This window comes from Vanellus vanellus (genome assembly GCF_965231255.1).
Source record: "Vanellus vanellus genome assembly, chromosome: 33".
Taxonomy (NCBI): Eukaryota; Metazoa; Chordata; class Aves; order Charadriiformes; family Charadriidae; genus Vanellus; species Vanellus vanellus.
In genome coordinates this window covers 223,911-247,565 of record NC_138938.1, presented here as the reverse complement: position 1 = coordinate 247,565, position 23,655 = coordinate 223,911, and the positions used below count along the sequence as shown (strand labels likewise).

Sequence of the window (23,655 nt, the reverse complement as noted above, 5' to 3'; positions counted from 1 at the left end):
CCCCGAGAAGGGCCTTCCGGGGGTAACAGCGCCCCCCGGGGGGGGGGGGGGCGGAGGGCGGCAGCGGGGCCTGGGGGGGGGATGGGGTGTATTTTGTAACGTTCCGACCCATTAACGCGCCCCTTTCCCCCTTTTTACCCCATTTCCTGCCGGTTTGGGGCCTCTTCGCCCCCCCCCCCCCCCCCCCCCGTAGCCCCTCGGGCGGCCGCGCAGCGAGGGGGAATGGCGCCCCCCCCCCCCCCCCCCCCCCCGCCGTGAGTTGTGCCGCTTTGGGAAAAAAAAGCTTAAATAGAAATTTTTTTGGGGGGGGGAATAAACATATAAAAAGGGGGAGGGGGGAGCGGGAGGGCTCTGGGACACGCCCAGAGGGTTTGAGGGTAAATAACCCCAAATTGGAGGTTGAATAACCCCTAAACATACCCCCCCCCCGCCCCCCCCGCAGCCGAATAACTGAGGGGCGACGCCCAATCACGGTTAATAAACTTTTTATTTTTATTTGCATTTTACAAGATCGGTCTTCTTACATTCTCAATTAGTTCGGCCGTTAAAGTGCTGAAAGGGGTTTTGCCTTTTTTTTTTTTTTTTTTTTTTAATATATATTTATATATTTTTTAATATATATATTTTTTAGATTTGTGGTTTTTTTTTAATACTCAAGCTACGCTCGTTAACAAAAATTATACCAAATGCCAGGAGAAAAAAAAAAAAAAAAAAAAAAAAAAGCGGCCGGTGCGAGTTTTTGGGCCGCAACTGAGACAAGATTTGTTTTCCCCCCCCCCCATAATACAAATCACGTAACAAATGTGTAGAGGCGACAAAGAACACAGCGGTAAAAATTTAAAAAAAAAAAAAAAATAAAAAAAAAAAAAATAAATCCAACTCGGTCGCTTTGTGGCGACACGCAAAAACCTTTTGGGGTGTTTCCTGCCCAAAGCGGGGCGGCCGTCGGCTCGTTAACCGTCTTCTCCCTCCCACAGGTTATTTGATCTCCTGCCCTTTGCGCAAACCCAACCCCGCCAAACACGCCGATTTTTTTTTTTTTTTTCTCTTCCACAGGAGTTCCACGGCCGCGTTTCGCTTCCAGCTGCGCTTTACAGGTGGGTTATTTGGTTATTTTTTTTTATATATTTTTATTTTTTTTTTTTAATAGCTCTGACAGAAGTTCCAGCCCTGCAAATAAAAGCCAAAAAAAAAAAAAAAAATACCCCCAAAACCCCAAAAACGATTGTTAAGATGGAGGGGAAAAAAAAACAAAACAAACAAACAACAAAAAAAAACAACCAAAAAAACCTTGTTTCCACAAACCAAACACTGAAAATTTTCAGTAAAATGGGGGGGGGGGGAAATATATATATTTATCAAAAATAGCTTGCTAGTAAACTTAAGCTCTCAGCGTTTCATGCACAAGTCGAAGGTTCGAGCGCGGAGAAGCTTCCCCGGGGCTGGAGCCACCACGGCTGCCCCCTCCCCCCCACCAGCCCCTCGCTGAGGCTGAAATTTGCCCGAGCGACAACAACAACAACAAAAAATAGTATATACATATCTGGGAAAGGGCTCCCTATATACACAGGCACTTATGTACAGCCGCCGCTACTCTTTCTTCTTGGCCACCGTCAGCTCCACCCCGGGCATGCGGAAGCCGCCCTTCGTCCCGCTGTCGTTGCTGGAGGAGGAGGAGAGGCGCGATTTCTTGGACGCCAGCGAGACCCCGCTGCCCTGCGCCTTCCCCGTCTCCTCGTCGCTTCCCGTCACCTCGTAAGAACCTTTGGTTTTAGAGCCGATTCCCCCAAACGTCCCGAATTTCATTTTGCCCTGTTTCCCCTTGTCGGCGCCCGAGGCCATGTCCAGCTCCAGCGTTCCCGTGGGCGTGGAGTGGGACGAGCGCTCGTCGCTGAAGGACGACGACCGGTGACGCGTCTTCCTGCTTTTGAAGAGGGAGAACTTCCCTTTCGCCGACGGCGCCTCTGCCCCGTCCAGCTCGCCTTCTGCCGACCCCAGGCTGACTTTGGAGCTCTTCAGGTCACCTTTCGATCCCGAAACGGACCCAGAAACCTCCGGGGAGCTCAGGGCGCCGCTGCTCTTCCCCTTGGGCTTGGAAAAATTGAACTTGGGCATTTTGATTTTGGATTTCTTCAGCCGGACATCCGCGTCCTCCGACTCCAGCTCTGCGGCGCCAGCCTGGAGGTTGGCGTCCGCCCCGGGGAACTCGACGTCGACCCCCATCTCTCTGCCCTTCACTTCGGGGTCTGAAAACACGAATTTCGGCATGCGCAGCTTGGGGAACGATACTTTTCCCACACTGCTTTCCGGGCTACCTTGCGGGATGCCCACGGTGACGCCGGGACCTCCAATTCCCACCTTTGGGCCGGTAACGTGAAGAGCTCCTCCGCCGGCACTCACAGCCGGTGCTGCCGCCTCTCCAGAGATGGTGGCACCACCTTTGATCTTCGGCCCTTTTACATTGACGTTAAAACCCGACCCGGACACTTTCAGTGCAGACGCGTCCAAGGCAGGAGCGTCAAGGTGGACACCCGCTCCGGGTGCCTTGAGGTCGACACGAGGTGCTTCCATGCTGACTTTTGGGCCTTTGATGTCACCGGCAACATCGATGTCGCCCCCTAGGTTTGGTCCTTTCAGCTTCAGGTCAACGTCTGGCAAGGAAACACCAGGTGACTGCATTTGGAATTTAGGCCCTTTCAATTCTACGTCGGGTCCTTCCAACCCGACAGCAGCCCCTGAGCCCTTCAGGCCTCCTTTCACTTGAGGGCCTTCAAGATTGACACCCGCATCAACGCCATCCACACCGGGGCTGGAAATACCAAACTGAGGGAGTTTGAGGGACGGGAGCTTGATGGTGCCACCCAGAATTTCAAAGCCGACATCGGACGCGTCCCCTGATGCTTGGGGGGCTTTGACGCCGGCAGAAAGGTCGAGATCTCCTTTCAGCTTTGGTCCTTTCAGGTTTACATCCAAATCCGGGCCAGACACGTCCACCGAGGGCCCTTTGATATCGATGCCTGGGAGGCCGAGGTTGAGATTTGCACCTGGGGCTTTCGCATCCACCTCCAGTTGTGGGACGGAGCAGTCGACGCCTCCTCTCACGCTCAGATCAGGGCCCTCCATAGTGGGGGATTTAAACTTCGGCAGCTTCAGCTTTCCTCCCAAGCCTCCAATGTCAACACTTGGTGCTTCCAGGCTGACATTTGGCCCTTCAACAGAGCTTGAAACATCCAGATTTCCCTTTATTTTTGGTCCTTTCAGGTTTCCATCAAAATCGGGTCCCGAGATTTGGGGCCCTTTGAGCTTCACGTCAACCCCTCGGAGGTTCACATCAGCCGAAGGGAGGCTCACGCTTCCTTCCACCCCTGGGGCCGAGATATCCAAGTTTGCATCCGGCATTTCCAGACCGAGACCCATTTTCCCCACCTTGGGCAATTTCAGCTTTCCATCGGGACCTTCCAGTTCTGCTCCAGGAAGGCCGACTTCCCCTTTTACTTTTGGTCCTTTCACATTGAAGTCGACGTCTGGCGTGGGGATGGAGGGAACGGTGATGTCAACGGTGGGTCCTTTCAGGTCGCCCTCAATTTTCAAGTCCCCTACGCCCACCTGCCCACTGGGAAGTTTGAACTTTGGTTTCTTCAGGTTCACCTCAGAAGCTTCGACGTCCACATTGAGACTCGGGCCTTTGACGTCGCCTTTGACGGTTGGCACCGAGACTTCTAGGTCGGGCGCTTTCAGTTCCCCCTCGACTTTTGGGACGGCCACAGAAGCATCCCCCCTGAATCTGTGCGATTTAAGATCAAATTCGACGTCTGGGAAGGAGATTTTCCCAAACATGGGTTTCTTCCCTTTGGGGGACTTCACCGTAGCGTCACCTTTTATCGTCACGTCCGGCCCAGCCACGTTCATATCCAGGTCAGGAGATTTCAAATTCGCATCGAGCTCTCCACCAGCCACGTTCACATCAAACCCGCCTTTCTTGCCTTTAACTTTCGGGCCGCTCACATGAAGCTTTGGCATCTTGAACTTGCTCTTCTTACCCTTTCCAGCGATATTGACGTCGGGCGACTCCACATTCAGCTCTGCCTCAGGTAAATCCACTTCCGCCCCCGGGACTTTGATTTCTGCCTTCGGGCTTTTCATCCCAAACCCAAACTTTGGCTTCTTAAACTTGTGAAGTTTGACGTTTGCCTCCGGCCCTTCAATGTTCAGGTCAGGACATTCAACGTCAACTTCCGGGCCTTTGACTCCAAATTCTGGGCCTTTGATATCAATTTCAGGACCCTTCAGGTTACCTTCCATCTTTGGGGTTGAAAGGTCAAAGCCTCCCTTCGTTTTGTGGCCTTTCAAACTCAAGTCTATCTCAGGCATTGAGATTTTAGGAACGTTCACGTGCATTTCCGGCATCTTCAGTTTAGGACCTTTCACTTTTCCCTCTGGACCTTCGATGCTCACATCTGGGACGCTGATATCCACCTTGGGGCCTGAAAGGTCGACCTCTGCCTTTGGCAGGTTCACGTCCACGTCGGGTCCTTCCCCTTTAAAGCCAAACTTGGGCAGCTTCATTTTAGGCATCTTCACTTTTCCCTCCAGACCATCAACGTCAACCTCTGGGCCCTGGATATCGACTTTGGGGCCCTTAATATCAACTTCAGGACCCTTCAGACCTCCCTCGAGCTTTGGGCCCTGGAGGTCAGCGTCGCCTTTCACCTTCAGTCCCTTGAGGTTCAGGTCGATGTCCGGCATGGAGATCTGGGGGGTCTTGACGTGCATTTCCGGCATCTTGAACTTGGGCCCTTTCAGTTTGCCATCCGGCCCTTCGATGTTCACGTCGGGTGCCTGAATGTCCAACTTGGGGCCTTTGATGTCAACATCCGGACACTGCAAATCCCCTTCCAACTTGGGTGCCGAGACATCCACGTCTCCCTTCAGCTTGGGGCCTTTCAGATTGAAGTCGACGTCGGGCATGGAGAACTTGGGGGCCTTGATGTGCATGTCCGGCATCTTGAATTTGGGGCCTTTGAGTTTCCCTTCCGGCCCTTCGATGGTCACGTCGGGGGTGTCAATGTCTATTTTGGGGGCTTTCACATCAATTTGGGGTGCTTTCAAATCACCTTCAAGCCTGGGTCCAGAAACATCTACGTCTCCTTTCAGTTGCGGCCCCTTGATGTTGAAGTCGACGTCAGGGATGGAGACTTTGGGAGCCTTAATGTGCATTTCAGGCATTGTAAATTTGGGACCTTTGACTTTTCCATCCACGTGCAGATCAGGAGCCTCTACATCTATGCTGGGGCCCGAAATGTCAACGTCTCCCTTCGGGAGGTTCACGTCAACGTCCACCCCCTCCCCTTTAAAGCCCGGCATGGAAAATTTGGGCATTTTGAATTTAGGCAGCTTAAATTTACCCTCAGGACTGTCCATATGGACGTCAGGGGCACCTATGTCTAATTTAGGAGCGCCAATGTTGACCTCTGGACCTTTCAGTTCACATTCTGGTCCTGACAATGACACGTCCACATCTCCTTTTACTTTGGGACCTTTCAGGTTCAGATCAAAGTCAGGTGTGGAGATTTTTGGAGCCTTGATGTGCATGTCCGGCATCTTGAACTTGGGGCCCTTCAACTTCCCTTCGGGGCCTTTGATGTCCACGTCGGGTGCCTCAATCTCGACCTTAGGGCCTTCCAGATCAGGTGCAGACACATCCATATCTCCCTTCACTTTGGGGCCCTTCAGGTTCAAGTCGATGTCGGGCATGGAGATCTTGGGGGCCTTGATGTGCATCTCGGGCATCTTGAACTTGGGGCCCTTCACCTTCCCCTCTGGTCCTTCAATGTCCACCTCCGGACCTTCAATGTCCACCTTGGGACCAGCAACATCCAGGTTTCCTGTGGGCAGGTTCACGTCCACCTCTGGGCCTTCCGCTTTGAAGCCGGGCATCCCGAACTTGGGCATCTTGAACTTGGGCATTTTGAATTTTCCCTCTGGGCCGTGAATGTCCACGTCAGGTGCCTCAATGTCGACTTTGGGGCCCTTGATGTCCACCTCGGGGCCCTTCAGGTCACCCTCCAGTTTGGGAGTGGAGACTTCAACATCCCCCTTCACTTTGGGGCCCTTGAGATTGAAGTCGACATCGGGCATGGAGAACTTGGGGGCCTTGATGTGCATGTCCGGCATCTTGAACTTGGGGCCCTTCAGCTTCCCCTCTGGTCCTTCCAGCTCAACGTCAGGAAGGTCAACGTCGACCTTGGGGCCTTTGATATCAATGTCGGGGCCCTTGAGGTCACCCTCCAGCTTGGGAACAGACACGTCCACATCCCCCTTCACTTTGGGGCCCTTCAGGTTCAAGTCGATGTCGGGCATGGAGATCTTGGGGGCCTTGATGTGCATCTCGGGCATCTTGAACTTGGGGCCCTTCAACTTGCCTTCAGGACATTCAATATCCACCTCCGGACCTTCAATGTCCACCTTGGGACCAGCAACATCCAGGTTTCCTGTGGGCAGGTGCACGTCCACTTCTGGACCTTCTCCTTTCAGCCCTGGCATCCCGAACTTGGGCATCTTGAACTTGGGCATTTTGAATTTTCCCTCTGGGCCGTGAATGTCCACATCAGGTGCCTCAATGTCGACTTTGGGGCCCTTTATGTCCACCTCGGGGCCCTTCAGGTCACCCTCCAGCTTGGGGACAGACACGTCCACGTCCCCCTTCACTTTGGGGCCCTTGAGATTGAAGTCGACATCGGGCATGGAGAACTTGGGGGCCTTGATGTGCATGTCCGGCATCTTGAACTTGGGGCCCTTCAGCTTCCCCTCTGGTCCTTCCAGCTCAACGTCAGGAAGGTCAACATTGACCTTGGGGCCCTTAATGTCCACCTCGGGACCCTTCAGGTCCCCCTCCAGCTTGGGAAGAGAAACATCCATATCTCCCTTCACTTTGGGGCCCTTCAGGTTCAAGTCGATGTCGGGCATGGAGATCTTGGGGGCCTTGATGTGCATCTCGGGCATCTTGAACTTGGGGCCCTTCAACTTCCCTTCAGGGCCTTCCAGCTCAACATCGGGAAGGTCTACGTCCAGTTTAGGGCCTTTGATGTCAACGTCCGGCCCTTTCAAATCGCCCTCAAGTTTTGGGAGAGAAACATCCACATCCCCCTTCCCTTTGGGGCCTTTGAGGTTGAGATCAAAGTCGGGCATGGAGATCTTGGGGGCTTTGAAATGCATGTCGGGCATCTTAAATTTGGGACCTTTTAACTTGCCCTCAGGGCCCTCGATTTGAACATCTGGGGCACTAATATCCAACTCGGGACCTTTCACATCAACTTTTGGCCCTTTCAGGTCACCTTCCACACACGGCATAGACACGTCCACATCCCCCTTCACTTTCGGGCCTTTCAGGTTCAAATCAAAGTCCGGCATAGAAATTTTAGGAGCCTTAAAATGCATCTCCGGCATCTTCAACTTGGGGCCTTTCAGTTTTCCTTCTGGTCCTTCAATCTCCACATCGGGAACATCTATGTCAACTTTGGGTCCTTTTATATCCACTTCAGGACATTTCAGGTCACCCTCCAGCTTGGGAACAGACACGTCCACATCTCCCTTCACTTTGGGGCCCTTCAGGTTCAAGTCGATGTCAGGCATGGAGATCTTGGGGGCCTTGATGTGCATCTCGGGCATCTTGAACTTGGGGCCCTTCACCTTCCCCTCTGGTCCTTCAAGGTCCACCTCCGGACCTTCAATGTCCACCTTGGGACCAGAAACATCCAGGTCTCCTGTGGGCAGGTTCACGTCCACCTCTGGGCCTTCCGCTTTGAAGCCGGGCATCCCGAACTTGGGCATCTTGAACTTGGGCATTTTGAGTTTACCCTCTGGGCCGTGAATGTCCACATCTGGCACATCAATGTCGACTTTGGGGCCTCCGATATTGACGTCGGGAGCCTTCAAATCCCCTTCTAGCTTCGGAGCAGAAACATCTATGTCTCCTTTCAGCTTGGGACCTTTGAGGTTTAAGCTGGCGTCGGGCATGGAAATTTTGGGAGCTTTTATGTGCATCTCCGGCATTTTAAACTTGGGACCTTTCAGTTTTCCTTCCGGCCCTTCAATGTCCAGCTCGGGTACATCAATGTCAACCTTCGGTCCTTTGATATTGACATCGGGCACGCTCAAGTCCCCTTCCAGTTTTGGCCCCGAAAGATCGACATCCACACCTCCTTTTGACTTGGGACCTTTCAAATTCAAATCAAAGTCCGGCATGGAAATGTTGGGAGCTTTGATGTTCATCTCCGGCATCTTAAACTTGGGGCCCTTCAGTTTTCCTTTGGGACCTTCAATGTCAAGGTCAGGACCCTCGACGTCCACTTTCGGTCCTTTCACTTGCAAATCTGCGCCCTTCAGATCCACCTGGGGAAGAGAGACGTCCACATCTGCCTTCGCTTTGGGGCCTTTCAGGTTCAGGTCAATGTCGGGCATCGAGATTTTGGGTGCCTTGATGTTCATTTCTGGCATCTTGAAGTGGGGGCCCTTCACCTTCCCCTCAGGCCCTTCAATTTCCAAACCGGCACCTTCCATATCCAACTTGGGACCCGAAACATTCAGCTCTCCTTTCGGAACGCTAACGTCCACCTCCGGCCCCTCAGCCTTCAACCCAGACACACCGAATTTAGGCATTTTGAACTTGGGCATTTTGAGTTTACCCTCCGGCCCGTGAATGTCCACGTCGGGTGCCTCAATGTTGACTTTGGGGCCCTTGATGTCCACCTCGGGACCTTTCAGTTCCCCTTCCACCTTGGGGCTGGAAACATCTAACTCGCCTTTTAGTTTATGCCCTTTCAGATTGAGCTCCACATCCGGCATCGAAACTTTGGGCGATGAAATACTCAGGAAAGGCATTTTAAATTTTGAGCCTTTCGATTTTGCCTGTACGTCCACATCTGGAGCGTGAACATCAACTTTCAGACCAGACATTTCAACGTCGGGTTTTTTAAGTTTCACGTCCAGGTCAGGGCTTTGCGCTTTAGGACTAGAAAAGCCAAATTTTGGAAGTTTAAACCTGGACTTCTTAGTCTTTCCTTCAAGATCAAGCTTTGGTCCCTCAACCTCAAGTTCTGGCCCTTTGATGTCTAGCTTAGGACTTTTCAGCTCGCCCTCTATTTTGGGAAGAGAAGGATCAACGTCAGCTTTCACTTTGGGGCCTTTCAAATTTAAGTCAATATCTGGCATGGAGATTTTGGGAACATTGAACTGAATCTCAGGCTTCTTAAATTTGGGGCCCTTAAGTTTTCCTTCTGGGCCTTCAATGTCCAGGTCAGGAAGAGTAACATCAACCTTTGGACCTGAAATAGCAACATCGGCTTCTGGTAGATTTACATCAACATCAGGCCCTTCTCCTTTCAGCCCCGGCACCCCAAACTTGGGCATTTTGAACTTGGGTATTTTTACTTTACCTTCTGGACCATGAATGTCCACATCGGGTGCCTCTATGTCGACCTTGGGGCCCTTGATGTCCACCTCCGGACCTTTCAAATCACCTTCCAGCTTGGGGACAGAGACGTCCACACCGCCCTTTACCTTGGGGCCCTTCAGATTGAAGTCAACATCGGGCATGGAGATCTTGGGGGCCTTGATGTGCATCTCGGGCATCTTGAACTTGGGACCCTTCAACTTCCCTTCAGGACATTCAATATCCACCTCCGGACCTTCAATGTCCACCTTGGGACCAGAAACATCCAGGTTTCCTGTGGGCAGGTTCACGTCCACTTCTGGACCTTCTCCTTTCAGCCCCGGCATCCCGAACTTGGGCATCTTGAACTTGGGCATTTTGAATTTTCCCTCTGGGCCATGAATGTCCACATCGGGTGCCTCAATGTCAACTTTGGGGCCCTTGATGTCCACCTCAGGGCCCTTGAGGTCACCCTCCAGCTTGGGAGCGGAGACTTCAACATCCCCCTTCACTTTGGGGCCCTTGAGATTGAAGTCGACATCGGGCATGGAGAACTTGGGGGCCTTGATGTGCATGTCCGGCATCTTGAACTTGGGGCCCTTCAGCTTCCCCTCTGGTCCTTCCAGCTCAACGTCAGGAAGGTCAACATCGACCTTGGGGCCTTTGATATCAATGTCGGGGCCCTTCAGGTCACCCTCCAGCTTGGGAAGCGACACATCCACATCCCCCTTCACTTTGGGGCCCTTCAGGTTCAAGTCGATGTCGGGCATGGAGATCTTTGGGGCCTTGATGTGCATCTCGGGCATCTTGAACTTGGGGCCCTTCAACTTCCCCTCTGGCCCTTCAATGTCCACCTCCGGACCTTCAATGTCCACCTTGGGACCAGCAACATCCAGGTTTCCTGTGGGCAGGTTCACGTCCACCTCTGGGCCTTCCGCTTTGAAGCCGGGCATCCCGAACTTGGGCATCTTGAACTTGGGCATTTTGAATTTTCCCTCTGGGCCGTGAATGTCCACGTCAGGTGCCTCAATGTCGACTTTGGGGCCCTTGATGTCCACCTCGGGGCCCTTCAGGTCACCCTCCAGTTTGGGAGCGGAGACTTCAACATCCCCTTTCACTTTGGGGCCCTTGAGATTGAAGTCGACATCGGGCATGGAGAACTTGGGGGCCTTGATGTGCATGTCCGGCATCTTGAACTTGGGGCCCTTCAGCTTCCCCTCTGGCCCTTCCAGCTCAACGTCAGGAAGGTCAACATCGACCTTGGGGCCTTTGATATCAATGTCGGGGCCCTTCAGGTCACCCTCCAGCTTGGGAACAGACACGTCCACATCCCCCTTCACTTTGGGGCCCTTCAGGTTCAAGTCAATGTCAGGCATGGAGATCTTGGGCGCCTTGATGTGCATCTCGGGCATCTTGAACTTGGGGCCCTTCACCTTCCCTTCAGGACATTCAATATCCACCTCCGGACCTTCAATATCCACCTTGGGACCAGAAACATCCAGGTTTCCTGTGGACAGGTTCACATCCACTTCTGGACCTTCTCCTTTCAGCCCCGGCATCCCGAACTTGGGCATCTTGAACTTGGGCATTTTGAATTTTCCCTCTGGGCCGTGAATGTCCACGTCGGGTGCCTCAATGTCGACTTTGGGGCCCTTGATGTCTACCTCGGGACCCTTGAGGTCACCCTCCAGCTTGGGAGCGGAGACTTCAACATCCCCCTTCACTTTGGGGCCCTTGAGATTGAAGTCGACATCGGGCATGGAGAACTTGGGGGCCTTGATGTGCATGTCCGGCATCTTGAACTTGGGGCCCTTCAGCTTCCCCTCTGGTCCTTCCAGCTCAACGTCAGGAAGGTCAACATCGACCTTGGGGCCCTTAATGTCCACCTCAGGACCCTTCAGGTCACCCTCCAGCTTGGGAAGAGAAACATCCATATCTCCCTTCACTTTGGGGCCCTTCAGGTTCAAGTCGATGTCGGGCATGGAGATCTTGGGGGCCTTGATGTGCATCTCGGGCATCTTGAACTTGGGGCCCTTCACCTTCCCCTCTGGCCCTTCAATGTCCACCTCCGGACCTTCAATGTCCACCTTGGGACCAGCAACATCCAGGTTTCCTGTGGGCAGGTTCACGTCCACCTCTGGGCCTTCCGCTTTGAAGCCGGGCATCCCGAACTTGGGCATCTTGAACTTGGGCATTTTGAATTTTCCCTCTGGGCCGTGAATGTCCACGTCAGGTGCCTCAATGTCGACTTTGGGGCCCTTGATGTCCACCTCGGGGCCCTTGAGGTCACCCTCCAGCTTGGGGACAGACACGTCCACGTCCCCCTTCACTTTGGGGCCCTTGAGATTGAAGTCGACATCGGGCATGGAGAACTTGGGGGCCTTGATGTGCATGTCCGGCATCTTGAACTTGGGGCCCTTCAGCTTCCCCTCTGGCCCTTCCAGCTCAACGTCAGGAAGGTCAACGTCGACCTTGGGGCCTTTGATATCAATGTCGGGGCCCTTCAGGTCACCCTCCAGCTTGGGAACAGACACGTCCACATCCCCCTTCACTTTGGGGCCCTTCAGGTTCAAGTCGATGTCAGGCATGGAGATCTTGGGTGTCTTGAAGTGCATCTCGGGCATCTTGAACTTGGGGCCCTTCAACTTCCCTTCAGGGCCTTCCAGCTCAACATCGGGAAGGTCTACGTCCAGTTTAGGGCCTTTGATGTCAACGTCCGGCCCTTTCAAATCGCCCTCAATTTTTGGAAGGGAAACATCCACATCCCCCTTCCCTTTGGGGCCTTTGAGGTTGAGATCAAAGTCGGGCATGGAGATCTTGGGGGCTTTGAAATGCATGTCGGGCATCTTAAATTTGGGACCCTTTACCTTTCCTTCTGGACATTCTAGCTCAACATCTGGTGCCTCTATGTCCACTTTGGGGCCTTTTACTGTAACCTCAGGCCCTTTGAGGTCGCCTTCGAACTTGGGAACGGAGACATCCACGTCCCCCTTTCCTTTGGGGCCTTTCAGGTTGAGATCAAAGTCCGGCATGGAGATCTTGGGAGCCTTAAAATGCATCTCGGGCATCTTAAATTTGGGGCCTCTCAACTTCCCCTCTGGGACCTCAAAATCCACATCAGGAGCGTCTATGTCCAGTTTAGGACCTTTGATGTCTATCTCGGGGCCTTTCAAGTCGCCCTCTAGTTTGGGGGCAGAAACATCCACGTCTCCCTTCAGCTTCGGTCCCTTCAGGTTCAGATCTATGTCGGGCATGGAGATTTTTGGTGTCTTGAAGTGCATCTCGGGCATCTTGAACTTGGGTCCTTTAACCTTTGCTTCTGGACACTCTAGGTCAATGTCGGGAACATTAACATCCAGTTTTGGGCCTTTGATGTCAACGTCCGGCCCTTTCAAATCGCCCTCAAGTTTTGGGAGAGAAACGTCCACATCCCCCTTCCCTTTGGGGCCTTTGAGGTTGAGATCAAAGTCGGGCATGGAGATCTTGGGGGCTTTGAAATGCATGTCGGGCATCTTAAATTTGGGACCCTTTACCTTTCCTTCGGGGCCTTCAATGTCAACGTCAGGAACTTCTATGTCCACTTTGGGCCCTTTAAGCTCCAGATTCGGCCCTTTCACATCGCCCTCTATTTTCGGCACAGAAACGTCCATCTCTCCCTTCACTTTGGGACCTTTCAAGCTGAGGTCTACATCAGGCATAGAAAGTTTCGGTGCCTTAATGTGCATGTCCGGCATTTTTATCTTGGGTCCTTTCCATTTCCCCTCAGGACCTTCAACATCAATATCAGGAACATCGACGTCCAACTTTGGACCTTTAATGCTCACATCGGGTCCTTTCAAGTCACCCTCTAATGTTGGCACAGAAACGTCAGCCCCCCCCTTCACTTTGGGCCCTTTCAGGTTCAAGTCAATGTCGGGCATGGAGATCTTGGGGGCCTTGATGTGCATCTCGGGCATCTTAAATTTGGGACCTTTAACTTTTCCTTCAGGACATTCAATGTCTGCACTGGGAAGCTCGATATCTACCTTTGGGACAGAAACATCGATGTCCCCTTTTGGGAGGTTCACATCCACCTCTGGGCCTTCTCCTTTCAGCCCCGGCATCCCGAACTTGGGCATCTTGAACTTGGGCATTTTGAATTTTCCCTCTGGGCCGTGAATGTCCACATCGGGTGCCTCAATGTCCACTTTGGGGCCCTTGATGTCAACCTCGGGACCCTTCAGGTCACCTTCCAGCTTGGGAAGAGAAACATCCACATCTCCTTTCACTTTGGGCCCCTTCAGGTTCAAGTCGATGTCGGGCATGGAGATCTTGGGGGCCTTGATGTGCATCTCGGGCATCTTGAACTTGGGGCCCTTCACCTTCCCCTCTGGTCCTTCAACGTCCACCTCCGGACCTTCAATGTCCACCTTGGGACCAGAAACATCCAGGTCTCCTGTGGGCAGGTTCACATCCACCTCTGGGCCTTCTCCTTTCAGCCCCGGCATCCCGAACTTGGGCATCTTGAACTTGGGCATTTTGAATTTTCCTTCCGGGCCATGAATGTCCACGTCAGGTGCCTCAATGTCGACTTTGGGGCCCTTGATGTCCACCTCGGGACCCTTCAGGTCACCCTCCAGCTTGGGGGCAGACACGTCCACGTCCCCCTTCACTTTGGGGCCCTTGAGATTGAAGTCGACATCGGGCATGGAGAACTTGGGGGCCTTGATGTGCATGTCCGGCATCTTGAACCTGGGGCCCTTCAGCTTCCCCTCTGGCCCTTCCAGCTCAACGTCAGGAAGGTCAACGTCGACCTTGGGGCCTTTGATATCAATGTCGGGGCCCTTGAGGTCACCCTCCAGCTTGGGAACAGACACGTCCACATCCCCCTTCACTTTGGGGCCCTTCAGGTTCAAGTCAATGTCAGGCATGGAGATCTTGGGCGCCTTGATGTGCATCTCGGGCATCTTGAACTTGGGGCCCTTCACCTTCCCTTCAGGACATTCAATATCCACCTCCGGACCTTCAATGTCCACCTTGGGACCAGAAACATCCAGGTTTCCTGTGGGCAGGTTCACGTCCACCTCTGGGCCTTCTCCTTTCAGCCCCGGCATCCCGAACTTGGGCATCTTGAACTTGGGCATTTTGAATTTTCCCTCTGGGCCGTGAATGTCCACATCAGGTGCCTCAATGTCGACTTTGGGGCCCTTGATGTCCACCTCGGGGCCCTTCAGGTCACCCTCCAGTTTGGGGACAGACACGTCCACACCACCCTTCAACTTTGGGGCCTTTAGATTCAGGTCAACATCAGGCATGGGGATTTTGTGTGCCTTGATGTGCATCTCGGGCATCTTGAACTTGGGGCCTTTCACCTTCCCCTCTGGCCCTTCAATGTCCACCTCCGGACCTTCAATGTCCACCTTGGGACCAGCAACATCCAGGTTTCCTGTGGGCAGGTTCACGTCCACCTCTGGGCCCTCCGCTTTGAAGCCGGGCATCCCGAACTTGGGCATCTTGAACTTGGGCATTTTGAATTTTCCCTCTGGGCCATGAACGTCCACATCGGGTGCCTCAATGTCAACTTTGGGGCCCTTGATGTCCACCTCAGGGCCCTTGAGGTCACCCTCCAGCTTGGGAGCGGAGACTTCAACATCCCCTTTCACGCTGGGTCCTTTCAGATTGAAGTCGACATCGGGCATGGAGATCTTGGGGGCCTTGATGTGCATGTCCGGCATCTTGAACTTGGGGCCCTTCAGCTTCCCTTCGGGATACTCCAAATCAATATTGGGTCCTTCAACGTCTAGTTTAGGCCCCTTAATGTCTATTTCTGGCCCTTTCAAATCACCTTCTATCTTGGGAGCCGCAATATCCATCTCTCCTTTCGCTTTGGGTCCCTTCAGGTGCAAATCTACATCCGGCATGGACAGTTTAGGTGTTTTGATGTTCAGCTTCGGCATCCTGAACTTGGGGCCTTTCCATTTTCCTTCTGGGCCCGCCACATCCAGCTCTGGCACTTCGATATCTGCCTCCGGCCCCGAAATATCTAGCTCGCCTTTTGGCAGGTTGACGTCTATATCGGCTCCCTCAAACTTTGGGCCAGACACGTGAAAATGAGGCGTTTTCAGTTTGGCTTCTGGACACTCCAGGTTGACGCCTGGGACCTCGACATCGATTTTCGGTCCCGTAATGTCTATTTCTGGCCCTTTCAAATCGCCTTCTATCTTGGGAGCCGCAATATCCATCTCTCCTTTCATTTTATGTCCCTTTAAGTTCAAATCTACATCGGGCATGGATATTTTGGGTGCCTTGATGTTAAGCTTGGGCATCTTAAATTTGGGGCCTTTTATTTTCCCTTCTGGACATTCCAAGTCTACCTCAGGCAGCTCAACGTCCGCTTTGGGACCTTCCACGTCTATTTTGGGGCCCTTCAGATCTCCAGAGGCCTTCAGACCAGAGATCTCTGCGTCTTCTCGCAGTTTGGGGGCCTTCAAACCGAGATCTACGTCTGGCATGGACAGTTTCGGGGTCTGAATGTTTAGTTCAGGCATTTTAAATTTGAGACCTTTTCCTTTCCCTTCTGGCCCTTCGATGTCCACGCTCGGCACGTCAATATCTACCTTGGGACCAGAAACGTCCACTGCACCCTTTGGAAGTGTCACGTCGACGTCAGGGCCCTCTCCCTTCAGGCCGGGCACCCCAAACTTGGGCATTTTCAGCTTCGGTATCTTCAGTTTGCCCTCTGGCCCGTGGATGTCCACCTCTGGGGCTTCAATGTCAACTTTGGGGCCTTTGATGTCAAGTCCAGGTGCTTTCAGCTCCCCTTCCAGTTTTGGGGCAGAAACGCCCAGGTCCCCCTTCACTTTGGGGCCTTTCAGATTCAGGTCGATGTCAGGCATGGATATTTGGGGGGTCTTGAAGCTCATGTCAGGCATCTTCACCTTGGGGCCCTTCAGTTTCTCTTCTGGCCCTTTGATGTCCACGCTCGGCACGTCAATATCTACCTTGGGACCAGAAATGTCCACCGCACCCTTTGGAATCGTCACGTCGACGTCAGGGCCCTCTCCCTTCAGGCCGGGCACCCCAAACTTGGGCATTTTCAACTTCGGTATCTTCAGTTTGCCCTCTGGCCCGTGGATGTCCACCTCTGGTACTTCAATATCAACTTTGGGGCCTTTGAGCTCCAGTTCAGGGCCCTTCAAATCTGCTCCTATGGTGGGAACGGAAACATCCAGGTCTCCCTTCACTTTGGGGCCTTTCAGATTCAGGTCAACGTCAGGCACAGAGACCTTTGGAGCTGTGATGTGCATCTCCGGCATCTTCACCTTGGGGCCCTTGAGTGTTCCTTCTGGCCCTGTGATGTCCACGCTCGGCACGTCAATATCTACCTTGGGACCAGAAACGTCCACCGCACCCTTTGGAAGCGTCACGTCGACGTCAGGGCCCTCTCCCTTCAGGCCGGGCACCCCAAACTTGGGCATTTTCAGCTTTGGTATCTTCAGTTTGCCCTCTGGCCCGTGGATGTCCACCTCTGGTGTTCCAATGTCAACTCTGGGGCCTTTGAGCTCCAGTTCAGGGCCCTTCAAATCAGCTCCTACGGTGGGAACGGAAATGTCCAGGTCTCCCTTCACTTTGGGGCCTTTCAGGTTCAGATCAACATCCGGCACGGAGACCTTGAGGCCCTTGAGTGTTCCTTCTGGCCCTTTGATGTCCACGCTCGGCACGTCAATATCTACCTTGGGACCAGAAACGTCCACCGCACCCTTTGGAAGCGTCACGTCGACGTCAGGGCCCTCTCCCTTCAGGCCGGGCACCCCAAACTTGGGCATTTTCAGCTTCGGTATCTTCAGTTTGCCTTCTGGCCCGTGGATGTCCACCTCTGGGGCTTCAATGTCAACTTTGGCGCCTTTGATGTCAAGTCCGGGTGCTTTCAGCTCCCCTTCCAGTTTTGGGGCAGAAATGCCCAGGTCCCCCTTCACTTTGGGGCCTTTCAGATTCAGGTCGATGTCAGGCATGGATATTTGGGGGGTCTTGACACATACCTCCGGCATCGTAACTTTGGGGCCTTTGACCTCTACGTCGGGCATGTCCAGTCCCAGTTTGGGGCCTTTAACGTCGAGCTGAGGTCCTTTCAAGTTGCCGCCCATCTTTGGGATGGAAACGTCCACTCCTCCCTGAAGTTTAGGTCCCTTCACATTAACGTCCATATCTGGTGCAGATATGCCGGGCCCTTTCAGGCAAACCCCTGGACTTCCAAATTCCACGTCAGGAGCCTTTACATCCACCTTGAGACCCTTAGAGCCAAGTCCTTTGACATCCCCTTCCACTCTGGGGACCGTCACACCCATATCTCCCTTCACCTGAGGGCCCTTCAGGTTCAGGTTTACATCCGACAGAGAGATTTGGGGCGTTTCGACCTTCTTGAACTTGGGGCCTTTCCATTCTCCTTTGATGGCCACATCGGGAACGCCAACATCTACCTTGGACGCTGCCGGTCCCACCTCGCCCTTTGGGAGCACCATTTCCACCACGGGACCTTCCCCTTGCGAGTCCAAGGCGGTGAATTTTGGCAAGGTCATGTGGGGCATTTTGAGTGTTCCCTTGCCGCCGTGGACATCTGCATCAGGAGCCGGGAGGTCTATGCGGGGTCCTTTGACACCCACACCAGGGACCTCCAGTTCTGGGCCGGGGACCTTCACAGCGCCCTTCAGCCCCACGTCCACCTGCGGCTTCGGGACTTGAACTGAAGGAGCTGAAATTTTGGGTCCCGTGACGTGGACAGAGGAGGAGGCAACATCCACGCACGGAGCCCGCGGCTTCGGCGCGGGAAGGTCGGTGCCCACCTGCGGGGCTCGAGCGTCGGCGCCGGATCCCGCCGTCGGGAACCCAAATTTGGGCATTTTCAAAACGGGAATCTTGATTTTGCCCACGTCGACAGCTGGATTTTCCATCGCTGGTAAAGAAACGTCAACGCCGGGGCCTTTGACCTCTCCCTGAAGACACGGGGCGGAAGCGTCGGCGCGTGACAGCATCCCCCCCAGCAGCTCCCCTGGGACATCCACGCCCGAAACAAGTCCTCTGCCGTCCAACCCGGGCCCCTTGACGTGAAAACCCGCGTCCAGGTTTCCCATCTGTCCATTCGCTTCGATTCTGGGCGAGCCCAGGGACGCCGTGCCAGAAACGTGCCGTCCGGGCATCTCCAGCGTAACAGATTTTCCAGTTTCCCCACCAGGAACTTGGCTCTCCGGCAGCTGAGGGTCCATCTGAGTCCTCAGGTCAACGCCCATCACTGGCGTTCCCGACACGGTTATCCCGGGCTTTCCCAACTGAGCCTCGCCGAGGTGGACGTCCAACTTGTGGGCAGAAGACTCAACCGTCGGGCCAAGAGGTGCCCCTCTGATGTCCACGCTCCAGTCTGGGGCTTGGGTGCTTCTCCCAGGCAGATCCCCCGGTGCCGTTTTGATGACGGTTGTCCCAGGTTCTGCTTCGCCCTCACTCTTCATCCCGTAGGTGATCTCCTGCGTTGGGATCCGGATTTTAAAGTCTGGGCCGACGACCTCCACATCTTTCGCTCCGTCGTGCCTGCTGACGTCCACGGTGTACGCCGTCACTTTTCTGGTGACCGTGATGGTCCTGCTCTGCGTTCCACCGCCCTCCGCTTCCAACGCCTCCTCCGACTTCAGCCGGGGTTTGATTTTTGTTGTGTAAATCCTCCTGTACTCCTCGTCGTCCCCGCTCTGGAAACGGAGAGACCTTGGTGAGCACCGGGGCGCTTCCTCCTCCTCCTCCTCCTCCTCCTCCTCCTCCTCCTCCTCCTCCCGCCTTCCCCATCACTCACCAGCACGACTTCGGGGCTGCTGGCCGCAAACACGTCGTGTGACCATGACTGTCCCGGCAGCGGAGACTTGTCCCCTTTCCGTTGCAAGCGCAAACCCACCGTGTGGTGGCCCATGCTGTTGAGCAGCTGCGTGACTTCCCCGGACTGCAGGTTGTCAAAATAGACTGTGGCGCTCACGATCTGATCCCCTGCGGGGTTGGGGGGCGGCGGGACACGGGTGAGATATTTCGGTAGGCAGGAGATAACACCACCACCACCACCACCACCCCACCGCTCCAGCCCCACCGCCCAGCAAGGTGGGGAGCAACGACGCGGGAGCCGGAGGGTTATTTCCCAAGAAGAAGAAGAAGGAGGAGGAGGAGGAGGAAGCAACGGAGGAACCACCAAGATGGAAAAAAACAGGCACAAAGAACCCTTTTTGTCCCCCCAAAATGACCTTCCCCCAGGGTGGCATCCCCAGCAGGGTGGCCAGCAGTGCTGCCTCCAGCTCGGGGGGCCACCGGGAGGATGTGGACCTGGTGGAGCGGGGTCGGAGGAGGCCCCGGAGATGCTGGGAGGACAGGTTGGGAGAGTTGGGGAGGTTCTGCCTGGAGAGGAGAAGGCTCCGGGGAGACCTGAGAGCCCCTTCCAGTGCCTAAAGGGGCTCCGGGAGAGCTGGAGGGGGACTCTGGATCGGGGAGGGGAGCCGTGGGACGAGGGGGGACGGTTTCAAGCTGAAAAAGGGGAGATTTAGGTTGGATATTCGGAAAAAAAACGATCTTGACCGTGAGGGCGGTGAGCCCCCGGCGTAGGGTGCCCCGAGAAGCCGCGGCCGCCCCATCCCTGGAGGTGTCCAAGGCCGGGTTGGACGGGGCTGGGAGCGACCTGGGCTGGGAGGTTGGACTGGATGGGCTCTAAAGGTCCCCTCCCACCCGAACCCTCCCGTGATCCCACCTTCCTTCACGACGCCCATCTTGGCGGCCGGGGAGTTTTGCTGCACTTGTTTGACGAAGACCCCGGCGTCCGTCTGGTCGATGGTGATGCCGTGGGAGCCGCTGCCCTGCCAGTTGGGGAGCAGGATCTCCCGGGTCTCCTCCTCCTTCTCCATCTGGGGAAGGAAGGAAGGAAGGAAGGAAGGAAGGCGGCGGAGGGTGAGAAGGGAAGCGCCACGCAGGAGGCGCACGTGGGTTGAACCAACTCCATCCCACCGACCTTGCTGGGATGTCGGTCCCGGCCGGATCCGCCCCAGGAATCCCCTCCGCCTTCGCTTGTGGACCTCGCAGCAGCTTTCCTGTCACCTTCCCAGCCTGGGTGGAGACATCGGAGAGGTCCAGGTGAAACTCCAGCTTTCCTCCCCCTCCCTCTTTCGACGGGGCGGGAGCCAAAGCGCGGCACAGCCAACCGCGCCGATGACTCCGCCCGAGGCGGTGCGGCCGTCCGGGCGCCTTTGGTGGAGGGGACACCAAGGGATGAGCCGGGAAAAGAGCGAAACGTGGCCGCGGCCGAGGGTGGGCCAACGGCCACCGCGTCTCCTCGGCCCAACCAAAGGCCGTCTCAGATACGCCTCGGACGGCCGCGGTCCGCGGAGGGGCTCCTCTCGCCCTCCGTCATAGATATTTCCGCCCTTAAACGGAAACGAGAGAGGGTCAAAGCGGGGGATGGTCGGGAAGTACAAAAGGAGGAGTCGACTTTGCGGCGTCACTTTGCTTCTCCTCATGCTTTGGTCCACCACCCCAACGTCACCTTCTTTGCCGCCTTAAAAAAAAAAAAAAACAAAACAAAACCCAAAACGAGTTGAGGGGATCCCCACCCCCCAAAAAAATTTCTAGCGAGATTCGGCCGTGCCCGGGAAAAAAAAAAAAAAAAAAAGAGAGAAGAAATCCTCCATCCAACGCACCCCCAAAGGTCACGAGGGGCGAAGACGGGATGAGACAGGTCCTCGGCACAACTCTACGGAGCCCATCCACACGCGGACGGCCCTTCCCGAGGGACCCCACCGGGGGCCAAACCCGGCGAGGAGGTGACCCTCCCCGCCATGGAAGGGGTCGACTGAGGTGCTGCCCCCCATGGGGTCGCACGGATGTTTGAACGGCAGCTGGGGGACGTGCCAGCCTCTCCTCCCAAAGCCCCCGAGAAAGCACGGAGCTGCCCAGCGAGGGTTTCGCAGCCCGGCTCGAGGCAGGATGGGACCTCGGCGGAGGGGGGGGGGGGGGTCACCTGGTCCAACCCTCAAACCCGGTCGCCTACAGCCACCGTGGAGGACCGCGGAGGGGCGGGTTGTGGGTATCTCCGAGGGTTGGAGACACCACCGCCTCCCTGGGCAACCCCGAGGACACCCGCGAGACTGAGGTTTTCACGCGTCTTCGTTTTTTAAGGAGCTGAACGATGGGGCAGATCCTGTCCTCCGCGAGTTTGCAGATGACACCTCGTGGGAGGCTCTGCCGAGACACCAGAGGGCGGTGGGTGCCGCCGCCCGGAGAGAGGAACCTCGGGGTGCTCGGCAAGGAGAAGCGGGATGTCCCACACCCAGAGAAGATCCACCCTGGGCACCAGTATATACTGGGAAGAGGGGGCGCCCGGTTGGAAGAACAAAAGCTGTGGAGGTCCCGGTGGGCACCAAGTTGACCGTGAGCCACCGACGCGCCCCTGCGGCAAAGGAGGGGGACGGTGGCCTGAGCTGCGTTCCTTCAAGGAGGGGACGGGTGAAGTCCTGCCCGGGGGGAGGAACGACCCCCAGGCTGGTGGCCACGGTGGCCCAGACCCAAACTGGAGGGCGGGAGGGGCCCTCAGACCAGCAGGAACCACCGTGGGGGTCCCCGGGCGCCAACGTGTGTTACCCGGGGGTGGGGGCGGTGGTGGCACCTCCACCCTTGGGGGGACCTCCAAGAGCCGTTGGGCCGCGGTGAGGGCGGCAGAAGGAGGGGAGGTCGGACGAGGTGACCTTGGAGGTCCCGTCCCACCTCACCCAGTTTGGGGGGGGGGGGGGGGGGGTGGACTCAGCAAAGGGGGTGTCACCCAGATGATCCGTGGGGCTGAGGAACCATCTGGAAAGCTCAAGCGGGGCGGAGGACAAACTGGTTTGTGAGTCAGGGAGCGGTGCCGCCGCTGGGAGGGTTTGGGGGGGGGAATGTGGGGAGGTGACTCACCGCGCGGGGGGGGGGGGGGAGGCCGCCGGCGGCTGAGCGCACCCCAAATCCAGGAAAAATTATTAAAATTTTTTTTTTTGGGGGGGGGGAACGGACGGACAGACGGACACGACACCACACACACATTGTCCCACCCCTCATGGAGAAGCCCTTCCCGAGAAGATGACACCTTCGCCGGTGTCCTCGGCAGCAATGACCCCCCCCCCACCCCCCCCCTTCTTTGCGGCTATTTTTGGGGTGAGCCACGTGCTGCCCCTTCCCTATATTTTTAGTGTCTTCCCCCCCCCCCCCCCCGTCACCACCCCCCCACCCCACCCCCCTTTCTCCGTGACACCGCTGAGATGTCACCGGCGGCCGCCCCCGGGGACGGCACACAGGGACCCCCCCCGCACCCCAAAACACACACACCCCCCCCCCCAAAAGCACCCCCCCCACCCTCCCCGAGGACCCCACCCCCAAAATACCCCCCCCCAGGACACCCCCCACCAAATCACCCCCCAAGGACCCCCCCCAGTCCCAAAACACCCCCCCCGAGGACCCACACCCCACCCCCAAAACACCCCCCCCCAAGAACCCCCCCAGCCCCCAAAACACCCCCCCCAAAAACCCACCCCCCCCACAAGCACACCCCCCCCCGAACCACCCCACCCCCCCCAAAACACCCCCCCAAGGACATCCCCCCCCCAAAGACACTCCCCCCCCCCAAAAAAAAGCCAAATCCCCGTGTGTCGCCCACTCCCGGGGGGGGCCGCAGTGGGGGTGTCACGGGGGGGGGGGGGAACCCCCCATTACCCCCCCCCCCCGGTGCAGCCCCGAACAGTTTTGTGCAGCCACATCGCGGGGGGGGGGGGGGGGGGGGGGGGGACGGACACGACACGACCCCCCCCCCGAGTCACCGAGGACCCCCCCGGTGTCACCCCAAGTGTGTCACACACCCACACCCCCCCGTGTCACACACCCCCCCCCAATCACGGGGGGGGTCTCAGCATCCTCCATGGGGGGGTATCAATCAATGCCCCCCCCCCCCAAGCCAAATGGGGGGGGAACCCCCAAAAATCCTCCTCCCATCAGCCCCACGGCGAAAAGCACTCCCCCCCCCCCCCCGAAATCTCGGGGTGCCCCCCCCACCCCCCAAATTGGCCCCAACCGGGACCTTGTGAGAATCCGGGGGGGGGTCTGAGGGGGGCTCCTGGGGGGGGGGGGGGGGGGGTTGGGGGTCTGTGGCTGATTATGAGGTTCTGAGGGGGGGTACGGGGGGGGTCATGGGGTTCTGGGGGGCGATAATG

At 56.0% G+C, this 23,655-nt stretch overlaps 3 protein-coding genes across 4 annotated transcripts in view; 1 reads left to right on the top strand and 2 right to left on the bottom strand.

Moving 5' to 3' along the window:
- B4GAT1 (beta-1,4-glucuronyltransferase 1) overlaps positions 1-986 on the top strand; it is a gene marked incomplete at both ends in the record, with an annotated part of 5,699 nt that extends 4,713 nt beyond the window's left edge. The window contains one exon of the mRNA XM_082496921.1: positions 978-986. Coding sequence (XP_082353047.1) covers positions 978-986 — 9 coding nt within the window. The remainder of the gene's footprint in view (positions 1-977) is intronic.
- On the bottom strand, positions 268-22,039 carry AHNAK (AHNAK nucleoprotein). Of its 2 annotated transcripts, none has more exons than XM_082496931.1 (4): positions 20,436-22,039; positions 20,178-20,331; positions 19,245-19,432; positions 268-19,143 (listed from the first exon to the last, which is right to left on the bottom strand). In XM_082496931.1, the coding sequence occupies exons 2-4, from the start codon at positions 20,329-20,331 to the stop codon at positions 1,591-1,593; spliced, it is 17,895 nt and encodes a 5,964-aa protein (XP_082353057.1). In that variant the 5' UTR covers positions 20,436-22,039; the 3' UTR covers positions 268-1,590. The 2 variants fall into 2 exon arrangements, with proteins under 2 accessions (XP_082353057.1, XP_082353058.1); XM_082496932.1 differs by having other exon boundaries at positions 1,636-1,848; positions 2,346-19,143; positions 20,178-22,039.
- Positions 20,778-23,655, bottom strand: part of PRPF39 (pre-mRNA processing factor 39) — a gene marked incomplete at its 3' end in the record, with an annotated part of 13,059 nt that continues 10,181 nt past the window's right edge. The window contains exon 11 of the mRNA XM_082496919.1: positions 20,778-20,847. Coding sequence (XP_082353045.1) covers positions 20,778-20,847 — 70 coding nt within the window. The remainder of the gene's footprint in view (positions 20,848-23,655) is intronic.

Coding starts and splice junctions, on each gene's coding strand:
- AHNAK (XM_082496931.1), bottom strand. CDS start 20,331: ATGGAGAAGGAGGAGGAGACCCGGGAGATCCTGCTCCCCAACTGGCAG. Junction 19,433..20,177: donor GATGGGCGTCGTGAAGGAAG/GTGGGATCACGG, acceptor CCAACCCCGCAG/GGGATCAGATCGTGAGCGCC. Junction 19,144..19,244: donor GCAGCCCCGAAGTCGTGCTG/GTGAGTGATGGG, acceptor CTCCGTTTCCAG/AGCGGGGACGACGAGGAGTA.